This window comes from Morone saxatilis, unplaced genomic scaffold (genome assembly GCF_004916995.1).
Source record: "Morone saxatilis isolate NCDOM2014 unplaced genomic scaffold, NCSU_SB_2.0 Contig2, whole genome shotgun sequence".
NCBI classification, from domain to species: domain Eukaryota; kingdom Metazoa; phylum Chordata; class Actinopteri; family Moronidae; genus Morone; species Morone saxatilis.
The window spans coordinates 16,072,862-16,087,824 of NW_023339762.1; the positions used below are offsets into that span (position 1 = coordinate 16,072,862).

The following is a 14,963-nucleotide window of genomic DNA, read 5'->3' on the forward strand; positions in this document are numbered from 1 at the left end:
AATAAAGGTAAAACATGGCAAAACTAGTAGTTGTCATTTTAATACATTATTTTCCAAGAGCATTTCATTAAGTACCCCCTCTAAATAGCATGAAGAGCTACATCCTACAGTCAACCACAGTCACACGTCTAAAGTCAGGCATTCCCAAAGATGTCCTTTACTGTACCAGAAAATTAAATACAAATTACAAACAGTACTATTAGAGGCACAACGTACCACCCCCCATGGTAAGTACAACCCTATTCATTGATATTTAATGCTTGTATTTATAAAAACTGGCATTTATTTCTAGATTGATAGTGTTCTGTTTCCAGTCAGAGAGAAGATGTTGGAAATTATTTCTCCACACAAACACTTCAGAAATGTATTAAGGCTGTGGGCTACGTGTTCCTGTTCCTGAAGTCTTCTGACTGCAAGTTCCAGCTGTGTGATAGACATTTATTGGGACTTTGTTTCTCCTTACTTCAGCGCTGCAGTCATTTCAGGAACAGCCTGAAGAGAAAACAGTGCAGAGAGAGACTTAATATAGTATTCAAACAATATTTTTCAGTGGCATTATGGCAGGACCGAACACTTTACTGGTTTGGTTTGTTCCAGTCCTGAAAACTTTAACTACATGTTTGTAGGTGCTCCAGTGCACTTTTGAATTAATCACTTGTTAACTAAACTTCAATGCACTGGAAAATTTTCAAGCGATTTCTATTCTGCATTAATAACTGCTGAGACCGCTTGAAACATTTCCAGGCTTTATCTGTGGGGATAAATGCTCGCCAACACCTGTCATTTCCATCCCCAGCAAATTCCATTTAAAAAGATTTATGAGTTTATTACACAAACCATCATGCATGCTGGTGCTTACGATATAAATGAGCACACACTGACTTTCACCTGAGATTAATCAAGACAGGCTGCAGGCATACAAACATTTATCACAGTGTTTGCAAGGTTGACAAATGCAGAGCGAGATTCTACAAGGGAGGCATCTGGCCCATAATAAACAGGCTGATAACCCCAGTAACACAGGTTTAAAAGAAGACAAATTCGAAAACCTTTTATGGTAAATATGAGTAGAAAATTATTCAAATGGCTCTCCTTGTGAGTCGAGCAACTTCAGAACAGAATCATCATTCACTGCCTGAGTTGGTCCAAGGTATCAACTGTCCGTTTGGGGGGAAAAGTAGAAAGCCCATCCATTTTAATCAGCTATATGAGGAGTGATCACATGTAAGGTGATCTCACCCAGTAGGTCACAACTCTACTGCCACTAGCTATTATTACTGATCACTTAAACAGAGTTTGTCAGGACACCTGGGCTGCTCATACACTACTGAAGGGGCTAAATAAAACATGACCAACAGGACACACATGAAAATATAACCTACTAGCCTTTCACAAGCGGTGCTCCACTCCAGTGTTAGCCGTGCCAACACTCCTGGCTCACTATCCCTAAGTACCAGCTAGATACAAGATGGCAATTAAGCGTGTAAAAGGCCTGGCATGTAGAAACTGAAAACAGAACTCAAGCCACCTTTTAAGTAACTCTGGATCACTTTTTCTTGGGATGCTAAAGTGTTTCTCTCGGAACGGCACACTCAGCTACAACTGTCTTCTGATTAATTCAACGACTTAATAATTCAACAGTTGCACATTTCCATTAGGTAGAATAAGGGATCGTGCAAAATTTATCAGTGAGAAAGCAAATGTTAAATTCTGACTGTCACTCTACACTCTTAGCTATCAAAACATACAAGTAAGTCCTGGCAGAAGGTGCCTTTGCCTCACTGCTTGCAAGATCAAAGTGACATAAATGCAGCACTATCAATCCCAAACACTTACCTTGAAAAGATCAGCAACCAAGCCATAGTCAGCCACCTGGAAAATGGGAGCCTCTGGGTCCTTGTTGATTGCGACAATAATCTAAATAAATAAAGAATGTTACAAACTGTCTATGTCTTCTGCTTAGCCAAAAGCACAGAAATAATCTGATCTTTCAATGAATAAAAATGGAATTTAGACTCAATTGCAGAATGTCACAGAAATGTGATGTTTATGGCAACATCTAAACAACATAGCAAAGGGTGTGACAACCAGTGTTACGTTTGTGGGTGTCTCATTGTGTGCATAAGATGAGTGCGTGCAGACACTGGCATGCAACTTCACATTTTATTTGACGTGGTACCAATTTCTTTGAAGCAAGGAAACTGTTTTTACAAATTCTGTCATTGCATGGATGCATGGTGGAACATTGCATGTGGCTCCAGTGACTTTACCTTGCTATCTTTCATTCCAGCCAGGTGTTGAATAGCTCCGGAGATACCAACAGCAATGTACAATTCCTGTGGACAAGAACATAAGACAACCAGACAAGTGTTACTCGCTTGTAGACATGAGATGTAGTCTCTCTGGAAAAGGTACACGTACGGAACAGCAGTGTTGACTGATGGTGTAATGACCACGGGTGTGTAATCTATCAGAGGGTGCTGGGGCAAGTGTGCAAAGGGTCAGCCGTCCCAAAACCCGCTGGGAAAACCATCTCTGCCACACTTAATGAGTGAATGTTTCACTGCTTATTTAATGTTGCACCTAAAGCCTCAGAGGAGCAGAGCAGCAATCTGTCAACACAACAGTGCTTCATAACATTAGAAAATGCATAAAGCAACCCTTTCCACTAACACAACAATGACACAACAACAGAATCTGCAGGTTTCTATTCTTGTATGATCAGTTTATGAAGTGCAACTTATTCCCATGAGATAATTTGGCCATTCCAACTGAATCTTAATTTTTTTAACTAAAACAAACAAAATGTACATTTGTGTGGTTCATCCAGTGTCTGACCACAACTTTACACTCAGAAACAAACCACTGTTCAAAGACACTTGACTTGAATGATGATGATGATAAATTGTACTTTAATCAGCAGAGATTATTTTACATGTAAATAAAATGAACGAATGCTTTATTTTACTGAATACACTAAACATTTTTAGATTGGTAGGATGAAAAAAATAAAGGTTTAAATTATACTTAATTAACTTAGACAAATTCAACAAGCTTGTCATAACATTTGGAAAATCCAATTTGGACAGTCTGCCCTGGCCTGAGGCTCTGACCAGACATCCACTGCACTCTGCTTTAATGGATCAGCTAAATCATTTAGGCCCCTAAATGTGCCATCCAGTACATTTTGCAGGGCCTAATGTGTGGATAATCACAGCTGGGGTAACCCGGCTGAATCACATAATGGGAAGTTAACCTTTTTAAAAGGGTAGAGCAGCCACTCTGATCACACTGGACGGCAGGCATTCTATGTAAAGGCAAACAGGCATTTGTCAAAAGCAACAGAGTTGTCCACTCTGATACTGGAACTGAGTTGCGCTCCCTGCCTTAAAACCATTTTCTTTAAATGTAACTGTTCACATTTTGCCATTTAAAAATGTTCCATTGATTATTGTCTTGATTTGCTGTACAAGATGAAGTACATCCGTATAACAATTTCAGAAACGGAATAACTTACCGGGGCTACAATCTTGCCTGTCTGTCCAACCTGCATGTCATTCGGGACATACCCAGCATCCACTGCAGCTCTGGATGCACCAACTAGAAAAAGGATATTATGCAATTTAAATACTACTTTAGTAAAACTAATGACTGGGTTATTATTAGAATAAAGTGATAATCCCATTCTACCTGCAGCATTCAGTTTGTCAGCAAGGTCATAAAGCAGCTTGAAGTTATCTCCACTCTTCAAGCCCCTTCCTAGGAAAAGAAAACAAAAAAAAAACTTCTAATCAACAAAATGTGATGATATTGCAAATTTAGATTAACACTTCCAACAATACAAGAATGAATCCAACCTGTAGTTGAGCATGCCTTTGACACAACCACACAGAATGTGGCTTTGCAAACAAATGGTGACATTAAATTGACCATAATTTGTTACTCAGAAGACAAAAAGATTTCACACCTCCTGACACCACAACCTTAGCGCCGGTCAGCTCTGGACGGTCGCTCTTTGTCAGATTCTGTTCCAACCACTCAGAAATTCCAGTGGCAGAAGAAGAAGCAACTGCAGTCAACAAATGGCGAGGAGGAACATTGTATCAAAAATATATTTGTAAAGATATCTTGGCATGCACTCTATCAGGGCTTTCTGGATGAATCTATAAGCCACTTTACCATCTTCTGATGCAGCACTTCCTCCCTCTGTTGTAGCTGCCTCAAAGGATGTCCCTCTGACTGTGAAGACCTTGATCGCTTCATTACATTTCACAGTGCTCAGAGCATTTCCTGTATGATAAAAATATTATTAACATGCAATATTTGAAAAGTACTGAGAAATCAACGAAAACTTGAGTAACATTGTGTCACTTCTTCTGGAGCATGTCAATACTAGTTTAGGAGAACATTGGGTTTTTTGTTTACGATGATAAAAGGGCTTACCAGCATAAATGGTTCTGACAAAAGTGTCTGGAGACTTAATCTCAATAATATCTGAAACTGGAGCAACATCCAACTTGGCAGCCACTCTGGGAAGCAGGTTCTGCAGAGGAAAATAATAAGGGAAATATGCACTGATCAAATCAAGAGGAGAAAGAGGCAGAGGTCATGAGTACAAGTAAGTACGAGTTTTGTAAATTGTTGGATATTTTGTCAAATTCAAAATATTTGAAGCTAGAGGGTCCGACTTTCTAGAACAGATGGTAGAATAGAAACTCATCTTCACTCGACAATTAGAAAATGAATACAATTCAAAATATATAAATAACAATTATACAGGCACTGCTCTTGTTCATAACTTACTTTTCCGAAGGCAGACGCACCAGCACAGATGTGGGTGAAACTGAATTGCTTTTGTGTTGCCAGGATAAGTGGAGTCAACTCCTCTGAGGAAGAGAAAATAGAATCAGAAAGCCGAAACAAAATCAGGTAGGTATAGGCCTGTCTAGGCTGTGCCACGTCTAGCCAGCTTAAACATAAGAGCAGGGAAATCAAATGAAAACCAATCTGCCCAGTTGCTACTGCCAAAGATGCACCGGGTGGAAGTCAAGCACTACATCATCCAGCTGTGAATATGAGGGTCTGTGCATGTATGAAGCAGGTTATCGGGTTTCCTTCGTGTTTCATACCTGGCAGGAAACCTTTGTAGGAATCATGTTGGGCAACCAGAACCTTCTTCACACCTTGGACTTTGCTGATTTGTTCCACAACCTGAGGCGACAGAAAACAATCTGATGCACTATACGACATTCTTATCTACCCAGTGTTTTTGCTTATCCATATGTTATTGCAGTATGATACTGCCAAATAAACATCGAAATTCTATCCCAAATGCAACACATTTGGTGTAAGCAAACCAACGTAAAAAGCTTTGCCTACCTTTGCACAGTTTGTTCCAGCAACCAGACAAGACACGTCTCCACCCAGCTTACTGGCAGCAGTGATGGCACTGAGTGTAATAGGGGTCAGCTTGTCATTGTTGTGCTCTGCAACTACCAAGGTGCTTTGGAACCTTTGGAGGAGACCAGTCTGTTGGAGAAGTCATTTGAATAGATTAAAATGGAGAAGACGAGCTCTCTTCAATGAATACCACTGAAAACATGTTTTTCTTAGTCTTGATAAAACATTTTTGAGCTACCAACTTAATCAGATTTGCTGAGAAAGATTTCGATTTCTGCTGGCAATGCTTGATCCCTAAGTTGACATGTAATCAAGAATGTATAAGATATTATTCTGTTTGTATTGTAATATTCAGCTCTAGGAGTTATCTGTTTATTAGTTTATTACTACACATGCACATAAGACAAGACAAGAAATATAATGATCTACTATCTAATTATAACAGCATGATATAGACAAGAAATAAGAAGTAAAAAACAAGAAACAATATAAACAACTAGATTAATAACAAACAACAGCATTAATACACAATATAAACCTCAATATAAAAGGAAACAGGTTTCACTATTGCACACGAATGTGGGTGTGTGATGTCGAATAATCTGTACTGAAAGCAAACAATCTACTGAGCAGCATCTGTAGGAGTTAAACAGGGTGATACCAGCCTCATCTGGACACGACTGAACGCTATCAGCTCCTAAAGGTCATTCACATTAACAACAACAAGTGAAATACCACATGCTATTTGTTGGTCTTAACCTTCGACACGTCTCACAGGAGATGCATTGCTTTATATGTAACTCTTTGGTAACGAACACCTGCTGCGTTAATGACAATTTAGCAGTTTCATAAACTGTTGTTCAACTTTACGAGGTTTCATAACCGCTAGCCCTAGCTATGCTAACAGCAGCTAGCACTAGCTCAAAAACAGCAACTGTTCACTTATGTTCTTGCTATATTACGATTTATATATCAAGCTAAGGTCAGAATACGTCAATAAACGCTGTCACACGCAAATTCAAAATAGTGATCTTATCAGACGAGCACGCGTTAACGTTACATCACGGCTACGTTAGTTAGCAAGCAAGCTAACAGCTGCTGCAAAAGACAGGTGAGCTGAACTGCTTCTGTGTCGTGTTCTCAGTCTGCCTGTGAGTCAACACAACAACAACACAACAACACAAAGTCTGTGCATGCTGTGGCGTTACAACCACACACTCTTACCAACTGTTTCAGACTGCTTTTGTTTAAAGCTCTGTTCATCTTGGACCCTTCTGGCTGCTTGCTGCTCAGTGCTGCTGCAGACACACAACTGTGCCAAAGGTCATCTGACGTTTGTGAGGAGGAGTTCTCGCGAGATAGACCGACCAAGAACGAGACCTCCCCCCTCTCCCTCTCTCCCCCTCTCTCTCCTCCTCTCTCTCTGTCTCTCTCCTCCTCTCTCTCCCCTCTTCCCCCTCTCTCCCCTTTCCCTCTTCCCTCTCTCTCTCCCTCTCTCGCTCCAAGAAAAGTACAGATCAAACAATTACAATACAATATAATACTAAAAAATAATACTAAAATACACGGAAACTTCAGAAGAGAGATGAGAATAAGTTCACGTACGTAAACATTCCTGATTCCTGCATCTAAACAATTTCCTCCCTCAGACACTAAATAAAGTAGGACGACACTTACAACACACAGGCCTCGCTGCTCTTCAACCTATTGTCTTAATGATAGTGCTACTGTTACAGCCACTGTCTCAGATTGTCTTTCCAATCAGTATAATTAACCCGCAAACAAGTACAGACACAAACAATAGGCCTATTGTTAAATTTCATATTTATTTCATAAATGTTGGAAGGCCTACACATAGTTAGTAAAGTAGTAAAGTTAGTTAGTAAATCAATATGTCCTGTGTAAAATTACTTTTTTTTGTTGAATCATTACCTCAACATATGTAAATCCCACATCACAGTAGGTGCTGGGTGCATTTACTGGAATCAAAATCCTAAAATGTTTTTTTAATATATATATGTATATTATGTCATATTATGACAAATGAAAATCAACAAAAAATTGCTTTGTCGCATCTGAGAAGCAAATCGTATGAATAAATCTGAATGACTGATTTACAGATTAGATTTATCTGAAGTTAATGTTGAACCGAAATTAAAGATGTGTACCTGCTGTTTCACAAAAGCAAAGTTTAAACAAAGAAAGGTTCTCAAGTATCTGCTTTGGTTTCATTCTCTCACTCCTTCCCTCTCTGTCTTTCACATGATTGAATATTAAGGGTTGATTCTTGTCTGTGTGACAGTAAAGGAATTATGAATAGTAATCCGTCTTTGGGTCCTGCATATTTACAGTATTTTTTTTTTATTTATCGTCAGGGCTTCATATCGCTATTAATCACAAAATATATGAAGATGACACAAATAGTCTGGACAGTTTTCTTTTGAAACAAATATGATTAAGAACCAAAACCCTCCTCTGCAAATGGAAAAAGGCTATCTAAAATGGCCATAAATGTTGGTAAACACCCTGAAAAATCAAAACCGCTCTTGATGCAGGCGTTGCTACAACATGATTCCAAACTTAAACAGTCATGCACAATGTTTAGGAGCTGTATATTGAAATTATTCCACCTTGTACAAATACAGGGACTTTAATGCCAACTGGAGAGTGTGGAGCATAACAAACCCAGCTGAAAGCTTATGTAACAAATGCTTGTGATGAGTAAAGCCTATGGAACAAATGAGACCCATGCAGTTGGTAATAGTATGAACAGTAAGAGATGCAAACTGTGAAGCGACAACACCATCTGGCCATTCATCTGTTTATACTGTATATTATTGATGATGTATTTTCTGGGAATCTACTCTAAAATGGGTCTTAAGTATATGAAAATGCCCTTTTTGTATTGAAACATTCCTAGATTGGAGTGAAATAGCAAAGCTACTCTGACTGGTACTTGTGTTCGGTACATTAGCTTCTTTCTGTTACGAGTTTGAAAAGTAATTACACGTTAATTACACAGCTTTCAATTAAACACTGAAGAAGTTTCTCAGGAGAATCCCATTTACTGAGAGAAACAGTCTGAGTTGTGCTAAATCATCTAGATCAATTACTAATTAGCATCTTAAAATGTGGCGTCTTTGGAGACAACACACTGAACAGGCAAGAAGGCGCCAGAGATAACGTCAGTTCCCATTACACATTACACCCCCATACACCTTGTTCTGTCCTTTGAACACTGAGAAAAATTCAGGTTTATTTATAGTGTCATCGTATTCTGGTGACAAAAGTGACAAAGGTGCATACCATTCAACTGTGTCCTTGCTTTTGATCTGGCCTGGAACTTTTGTCATCTGTTGCTTTCCCCTCTCTACTGTGAAGTGCTGAATAAAAAGCGAGCACTCAAAAACCAGCAGCAACTTAAATATCAAAGAAGTAGGGTTGTGAGAAATGCGATAAGGTTTTTATTCTCAGACTTGTTGAAAAGTGAGACAGTAATACTCTTCCCTAGCTCCCCAACTACTGCTTGTGTGGTCTTGAGCAGTGCTGGCTAACCCTAACTCCCTTAAAGGGCTTTTCCATCAGCAATTTGAACAGCTCCTCTGGAGTACAGCCAAAGCCATCCGAGGAGGCTGTGGTGACGTCTCTCCGTCTGTAGCAAACCTGTCACGACACCCTTCTCCCCCTCAATAAAAACAGCTGTGTGCCTGACTCAACTTAAGAACAGATGTTTTTAAAAGTCTGAAGGTTGGGTCGTCCTGATAGCGCACCTGGTAGAGCTGGCTCCCCATGTATCGAGTCCTTGCTGCAGTGGCCAAGGGTTTGGATTCAACCTGTGAGCCTTTCCTCTCTCTCTCTCCCACCTTTCCTGTCACTCTTCAGCTGTTGTATTTCTATCTGTCTAATCTATCTCTATTCTCTGAGTGTTCAACTCTTAGTACTTTTGTAGCTTCTAACTGAATTCTCTGTGGTTTGAAGTTGAGTTTCCATCCTGCATCCCTGTTGGTACTTTTTGATATGTGTTTCATGTTTGCTTTTAGCTGTGCAGGAGTTGTGTCTAGTTACTGCTGATGAAAATCAAACACTTCCTAATTTTGCAAACACACCAAAAAAAGACACTAGTCCCTCTCTTTTCATTTAATCTTGAACTCTCGACCATTGCAGCTCTCTGTCTGTTAAGAAATGCATATCCCTGCAGGTTGTCATCTTGATTATGGCTGATCGGTTTATGTAACCAGCTATATCATTCGGGTGTCTCCGAGGCATCAGCGCACCCTTGAATTTGATCAGACCGCACATAGTGAACTTCCTCGCGGGAGTGAGCACCGATTTGACTCTGACCTGGGGGCTTTTTTTTTTATGATGAGGGCTAAAGATCATTTGTGAGGAATTTCAGTAAGCCACTGCATTTGAATACACAATATTTTACTTGTTTGACAAGAGCTATTGTAGCAAAATGGAATTGAAATGTAAATTTCAATGTCAAATTAAAAATCAGACATATGCAGGTAAAACAATAAAGATTTTAGTTTGAACAGCTTTTTTACAGGCCTGCTGCGCCCCAAATCTGTTAGACTTCTTCTTTTGTGTAAACAGGACTGGCAGTGAGGAGTTTAACAGGAAATCAGTCAACATGCCATACAGCTTTGCATCAGATTGCGAAAAAGCAATTTAACCAGAAGGAGATGAACTGGTATCACACTGTATCAGAGTGAGGGGATTCTTTAAATGTCAGTATAAGTGCACCAAGTTCCCATGGTATACTGATAAGAAAACAGAGGACTGAGCAGACCTTCAACTTCAGCTCTAATATCCGACGTGAAAGAGACACAGAAACAGGAGATTAGCTGTTGTGTGAATTGAGTCTTCGCCTCCTATTTGAACGCTCCAAATAGCAACTAGACACTAGATTTCAGGCTGTGAGGAAAGGAAGAAAGTTGCTTCCACTCAATCTGGATTTCAGTCAAGCACATGTCCATGCTGCGACAACCGTGTTAAAGTCATTGGGTGCGATAAATGGCCTCCTCCAGACACAGATTGCTAACTGTTAAATTTAGAACACATCACCGCCCATTCACCGTCTCCCTGTAGGGCAGCCAAAATGATCACCCAAGTGTATTGTAATGTGCGATCACCTTAACTCTCTAGGAATCACAGGAGCATTTTTCCTTTTTGACTGCAGGAAACTTTATGTATGTCTGTGCCTGCATTTTCACCACAGCATCTGGGTTGCAGCTTTGGTTTCTGCGCAGTTTTTTTGTCCTCAAGAAGCTGTTTAATGTTATTGAAACTTAATTATTTGCTAATTGTTTCTAGACCCTGACAGTACTGATAACGATATTTCAGAATCTGATAATGATAAATCAGCCATGATGCATTTATGTTTTGTTTTTTATATACATATAACATATACAAAAGAATTGATCAGAATCTCTTTAATTACTTTGTGATAGAATTACATGAAGAATTACTACCTATATGTAACAGTGACACTTCTAAATGACCTAATTCCTTCTATACTGCAATCTCTTATTTATCAGCCGACCAGGGCTTCTGCCAGCATAGATTGTATTTCTACGGACCCAAGGAGGTGCAGTGTCAAATTAGGTGCAATTTCCACATGTGACACATTCAATAGTATTAAACTATGAATTAACACTCTGTGCAGCAGCAGGGCGGGCTTTCAGTGCAGCACAGAGCGGCTCTATTGACGGCTGCTGATAGAGGTGTCAGCTGAAGAGTCTCACAGCATGGTAGAGAATGAGACGTAGTGGCAGTTACATGTCTGTTTAAACAAGGAGTTTAACCGACCTTACTATGTATTCAGGCCACACTGTTTGTGTTATATTGCTGTTTGAATGAAGGCTATCATATGGCTATTTAAAACATGTCTGGTAGTTGTTCTAAATGGACATTATTTTGGAATATTAACGGCCATATTGGCCATAAAATCACTGCAGCCAACATATACACTTTCAACATTTACACAGCCTTTCAACACTGAATCAATATCACAGTCACAGCAGTTTGTTGGCACACTGCATGTAAACATTACAGTCTAACAGAGCTGTTGCTTTTAATCTGATTTCATTCTAATTTTCCTTTTTTTTTGGTAATTTTTTTTAAAGATGGAGTGGGAATACAAAGACAAAAAAGTAAGTTCTAGTCCCTTGTTTGGGTACTGAATTTCATTCCTAGAACTATCTGGTCAAAAAGACCCAGCGCTGACATCTCCAAGTGGCAATTCACTGATCTGAAACCTTCCCAAACAAAACCTCAACAGTTTTCCTGCTCCGTTCACTGAACCTCCCTCCGATTTATTTTGGCTGCCATCCACACAGCCATCTGAGCCACCAGCTCACTGACTAATACCAAGGCTGACTCCCTCAGCCTGTGGCCTGGGGTGGTTGTCTGCCATCCATGCTGACATACAAAGCTCAGGCCAGCTTTACAGGGTGGATGAATAATGGACGAGTGCAGTTCAGAGGTTTTTCATCTCCCCAACCACTGTGTATGTGGAGTTTAGGAGCTGAGGAGCTGAAGAAATGTTTGTTATGACATTAGATTAGGAGTTAATGTTAAAACAGTAAAACAGCTTTGATTATGAAGCACAGTGTGTGGATTTCTATTTAGGACAATCCCTATGGCGTTATTTCATAAATTCCACAAGCAATGACTCTGGTTTCAACTAGATGGAAAATACTGCTGTTGTGGAAGCCGAAAATGTGCCGATAGCAGTTGCTAAGAAACTGCTGAGGTGTTGGTGTCGGACAGTGATAATTATACTTTTGGAATATGATCACTTGTGAATAATTTATCCAGCATGAGAAGGAGAAATAGGCACAGGGAATGTTGCATTCCCCATATGTGTCAGAACCAAAGTAAACACAGTGATGAGGAGTCTGCTAATGGAGCCACTTGGAAGACCTCCGGCATAGTCAAATAAAGATAGCTGTGCCAGCGAGCGTGATATAAATAAGTGTTCTAACGATTGTGGCTAGAGGAATCTTCAGATGGAGAAAATGACAGTCTACCATCAGGATTCCAGTGGGAAACCGGCAGCAGACATTGTAACAGCTTGTTACCACAATGAATATAACAGCTGTCACAACTTGCCATGTGAGAACTGAATGACTGTTCCATTTTGTTAAGCACTTGAATTGTCTGTCTCCTTAAATATACACATTCTCACATTCCCGCCCCTTTTTTGGCACTTTCTACAGATTTATATCGGTTGGCATTGGTCCGAGAGAATGAACTGAATTACTGTATTAATTACCCCAAAGCCCCAGGTTTACAGTGGGCTAATTGGTTTGTCCTAATTTGATTATCAGTTTTGTTTGGGGAAATGCACCACAAAGCACAACACCAAAGTAAGTAATAAGTCCTTTAATCTTCAGGCCTCGTCTTATACAGTAGACGACCCCTGTGTCTTGTTTTAAAGGCCCTGAAAACCTTGCTGCAAATGTTAAGTATTTCACTATAAATATGTATGACTGCTGTAAGGTTCAAAACATCCTTAGGTATTTAAGAGTCTGAATAATTATAATCTGGTCATCAGGACTGTGTGTGAGTGGTTTGATTTGATTGATAATTACCAAACAACCCACAACTGTAATCAGATTCTGATTCAAGTGTGTGTGTGTAAAACAGAAATATGTAAGGTGAATTATCCAAAACTGTTTAAACGTAGGCAGCAAATATTGTGTTCATCGCTCACGGTAAGAAGCTGATGAAAGTATGTTTTTCAGGTAATTTAAGACCATCATTATTTTAGATGATATTGGACTTACTAAGTGTGTATTGCTAAATTAATTTGTGTTAAAATTACTCTGCAGCAAGCCTGGGGGCCAGTTACTATTCCTGTACACATTGTGCAGAGAGTGGGAGGAACAGAAGGGTTAATAAGGGCCCAGCAATTTTTGCCCCTGGCCCCCCCCCCCCCCCCACAAAGTTCTGTTTTTTTTTTTTTGCATGCCGCCTCCGGCGTTACAACAACCACCACACTCTTACCAACTGTTTCAGACTGGCTTTTGATTTAAAGCTCTGTTCATCTTGGGACCTTCTGGGGCTGCTTGCTGCTCAGTGCTCCGCAGACACACAAACTGTGCCAAAGGTCACTGAACGTTTGTAAGAGGAGAGTTCTCGCGAGATAGACGGACCAAGAACGAGACGCCTCCCCCCTCTCCCTCTCTCCCCCTCTCTCCCTCTCTCTGTCTTGCTCTCCGCTCTCCTCCCCTCTCCCCTCTCCCCTTCTCCCTCTCCTCCCTCTCTCTCCCCCGCTCCTCTGTTCTCTCTCGCTCCAAGAAAAAAGTACAGCATCAAACAATTACAATACAATATAATACTAAAAAAATAATAACTAAAATACACGGAAACTTCAGAGAGAGATGAGAATAAGTTCACGTACGTAAACATTCCTGATTCCTGCATCTAAAAATTTCCTCCTCAGACACTAAATAAAGTAGGACGACACTTACAAAACACACCAGCCTCGCTGGCTCTTGCAACCATTGCTTAAGATAGTGCTACGTACAGCCCACTGTCTCCAAGATTGCCCTTCCAATCAGTAAATTAAACCGCAAAGCAAGACAGCAAGACAGCAAACAGTAGGCCTAATTGTTAAATTTCATATATATTTCATAAAATCGTTGGAAGGCCTACACATAGTTAGGCTAAAGTAAGCTAAAGTTAGTTCAGTAAATCAATATGTCCTGCTGTAAAAATTACTTTTTTTTGTTGAATCATTACCGTCAACATATGTAAAATCCACAATCAGCAGTAGTGCTGGGTGCATTTACTGGAATCAAAAATCCAAAATGTTTTTAATATATAATATGTATATATGTCATATTATGACAAAATGAAATCAACAAAAAATTGGTTTGATCCGCCATCTGAGAGAGCGAAATCGTATGAATAAATCGAATGACTGATTACAGATTAGATTTAATCTGAAGTTAATGTTGAAACCGAAAATTAAAGAATGTGTACGCTGCTGTTTCAGCACAAAAGCAAAGTTTAACAAAGAAAGGTTCTCAAGTAATCTGCTTTGGTTTCATTCTCTCACCTCCTCCGCTCCTCTGTCTTCACCATGATGAAAATTAAAGGGTTGATTCTTGTCTGGTGTGAGGCAGTAAAGGGAATTATGAATAGTAACCGTGCTTTGGGCCGCATATTTACAGTATTTTTTTTTTATTTATCGTCAGGGCTTCATATGCGCTATTAATCACAAAATATATAAAGATGACACAAATCAGTCTGGACAGTTTTCTTTTGAAACAAATATGATAAGAACCAAAAACGCCTCCCTGCTGCAAATGGAAAAAGGCTATCTAAAATGGGCCATCCAATATTGTAAAAAAACTGAAAAAATCAAACCCTCTTATGCAGGCCGTGATAAAAATATTCCAAACATAAGTAAGACAGTCCATGCACAAATGTTTAGGACTGTATATTGAAAATTATTCGCACATTGTACAAATACAGGGACTTAAGGCCAATGAGGAAGTGTGGAGCATAACAAACCAGCTGAAAAGCTTATGTAACAAATGCTTGTGATG

At 39.6% G+C, this 14,963-nt stretch overlaps 1 protein-coding gene across 1 annotated transcript; it reads right to left on the reverse strand.

The window, feature by feature from the left end:
• Positions 1–24: 24 nt before the first annotated feature.
• On the reverse strand, positions 25–6,747 carry etfa (electron transfer flavoprotein subunit alpha). Its single transcript, XM_035664826.1, has 12 exons — positions 6,625–6,747; positions 5,380–5,529; positions 5,130–5,211; positions 4,804–4,886; positions 4,444–4,543; positions 4,180–4,290; positions 3,968–4,069; positions 3,691–3,759; positions 3,518–3,600; positions 2,271–2,336; positions 1,837–1,917; positions 25–492 (listed from the first exon to the last, which is right to left on the reverse strand). The coding sequence occupies exons 1-12, from the start codon at positions 6,661–6,663 to the stop codon at positions 460–462; spliced, it is 999 nt and encodes a 332-aa protein (XP_035520719.1). The 5' UTR covers positions 6,664–6,747; the 3' UTR covers positions 25–459.
• Between the last annotated feature and the right edge of the window lie 8,216 nt (positions 6,748–14,963).

Excerpts from the sequence above, each read along its gene's own strand:
- etfa (XM_035664826.1), bottom strand. The coding sequence starts at position 6,663 with ATGAACAGAGCTTTAAACAAAAGCAGTCTGAAACAGTTG. Across the intron at positions 4,544-4,803 it reads GTGCGTCTGCCTTCGGAAAA|AACCTGCTTCCCAGAGTGGC; the intron begins GTAAGTTATGAA and ends TTTCCTCTGCAG. Across the intron at positions 2,337-3,517 it reads CAGGCAAGATTGTAGCCCCG|GAATTGTACATTGCTGTTGG; the intron begins GTAAGTTATTCC and ends TCTTGTCCACAG.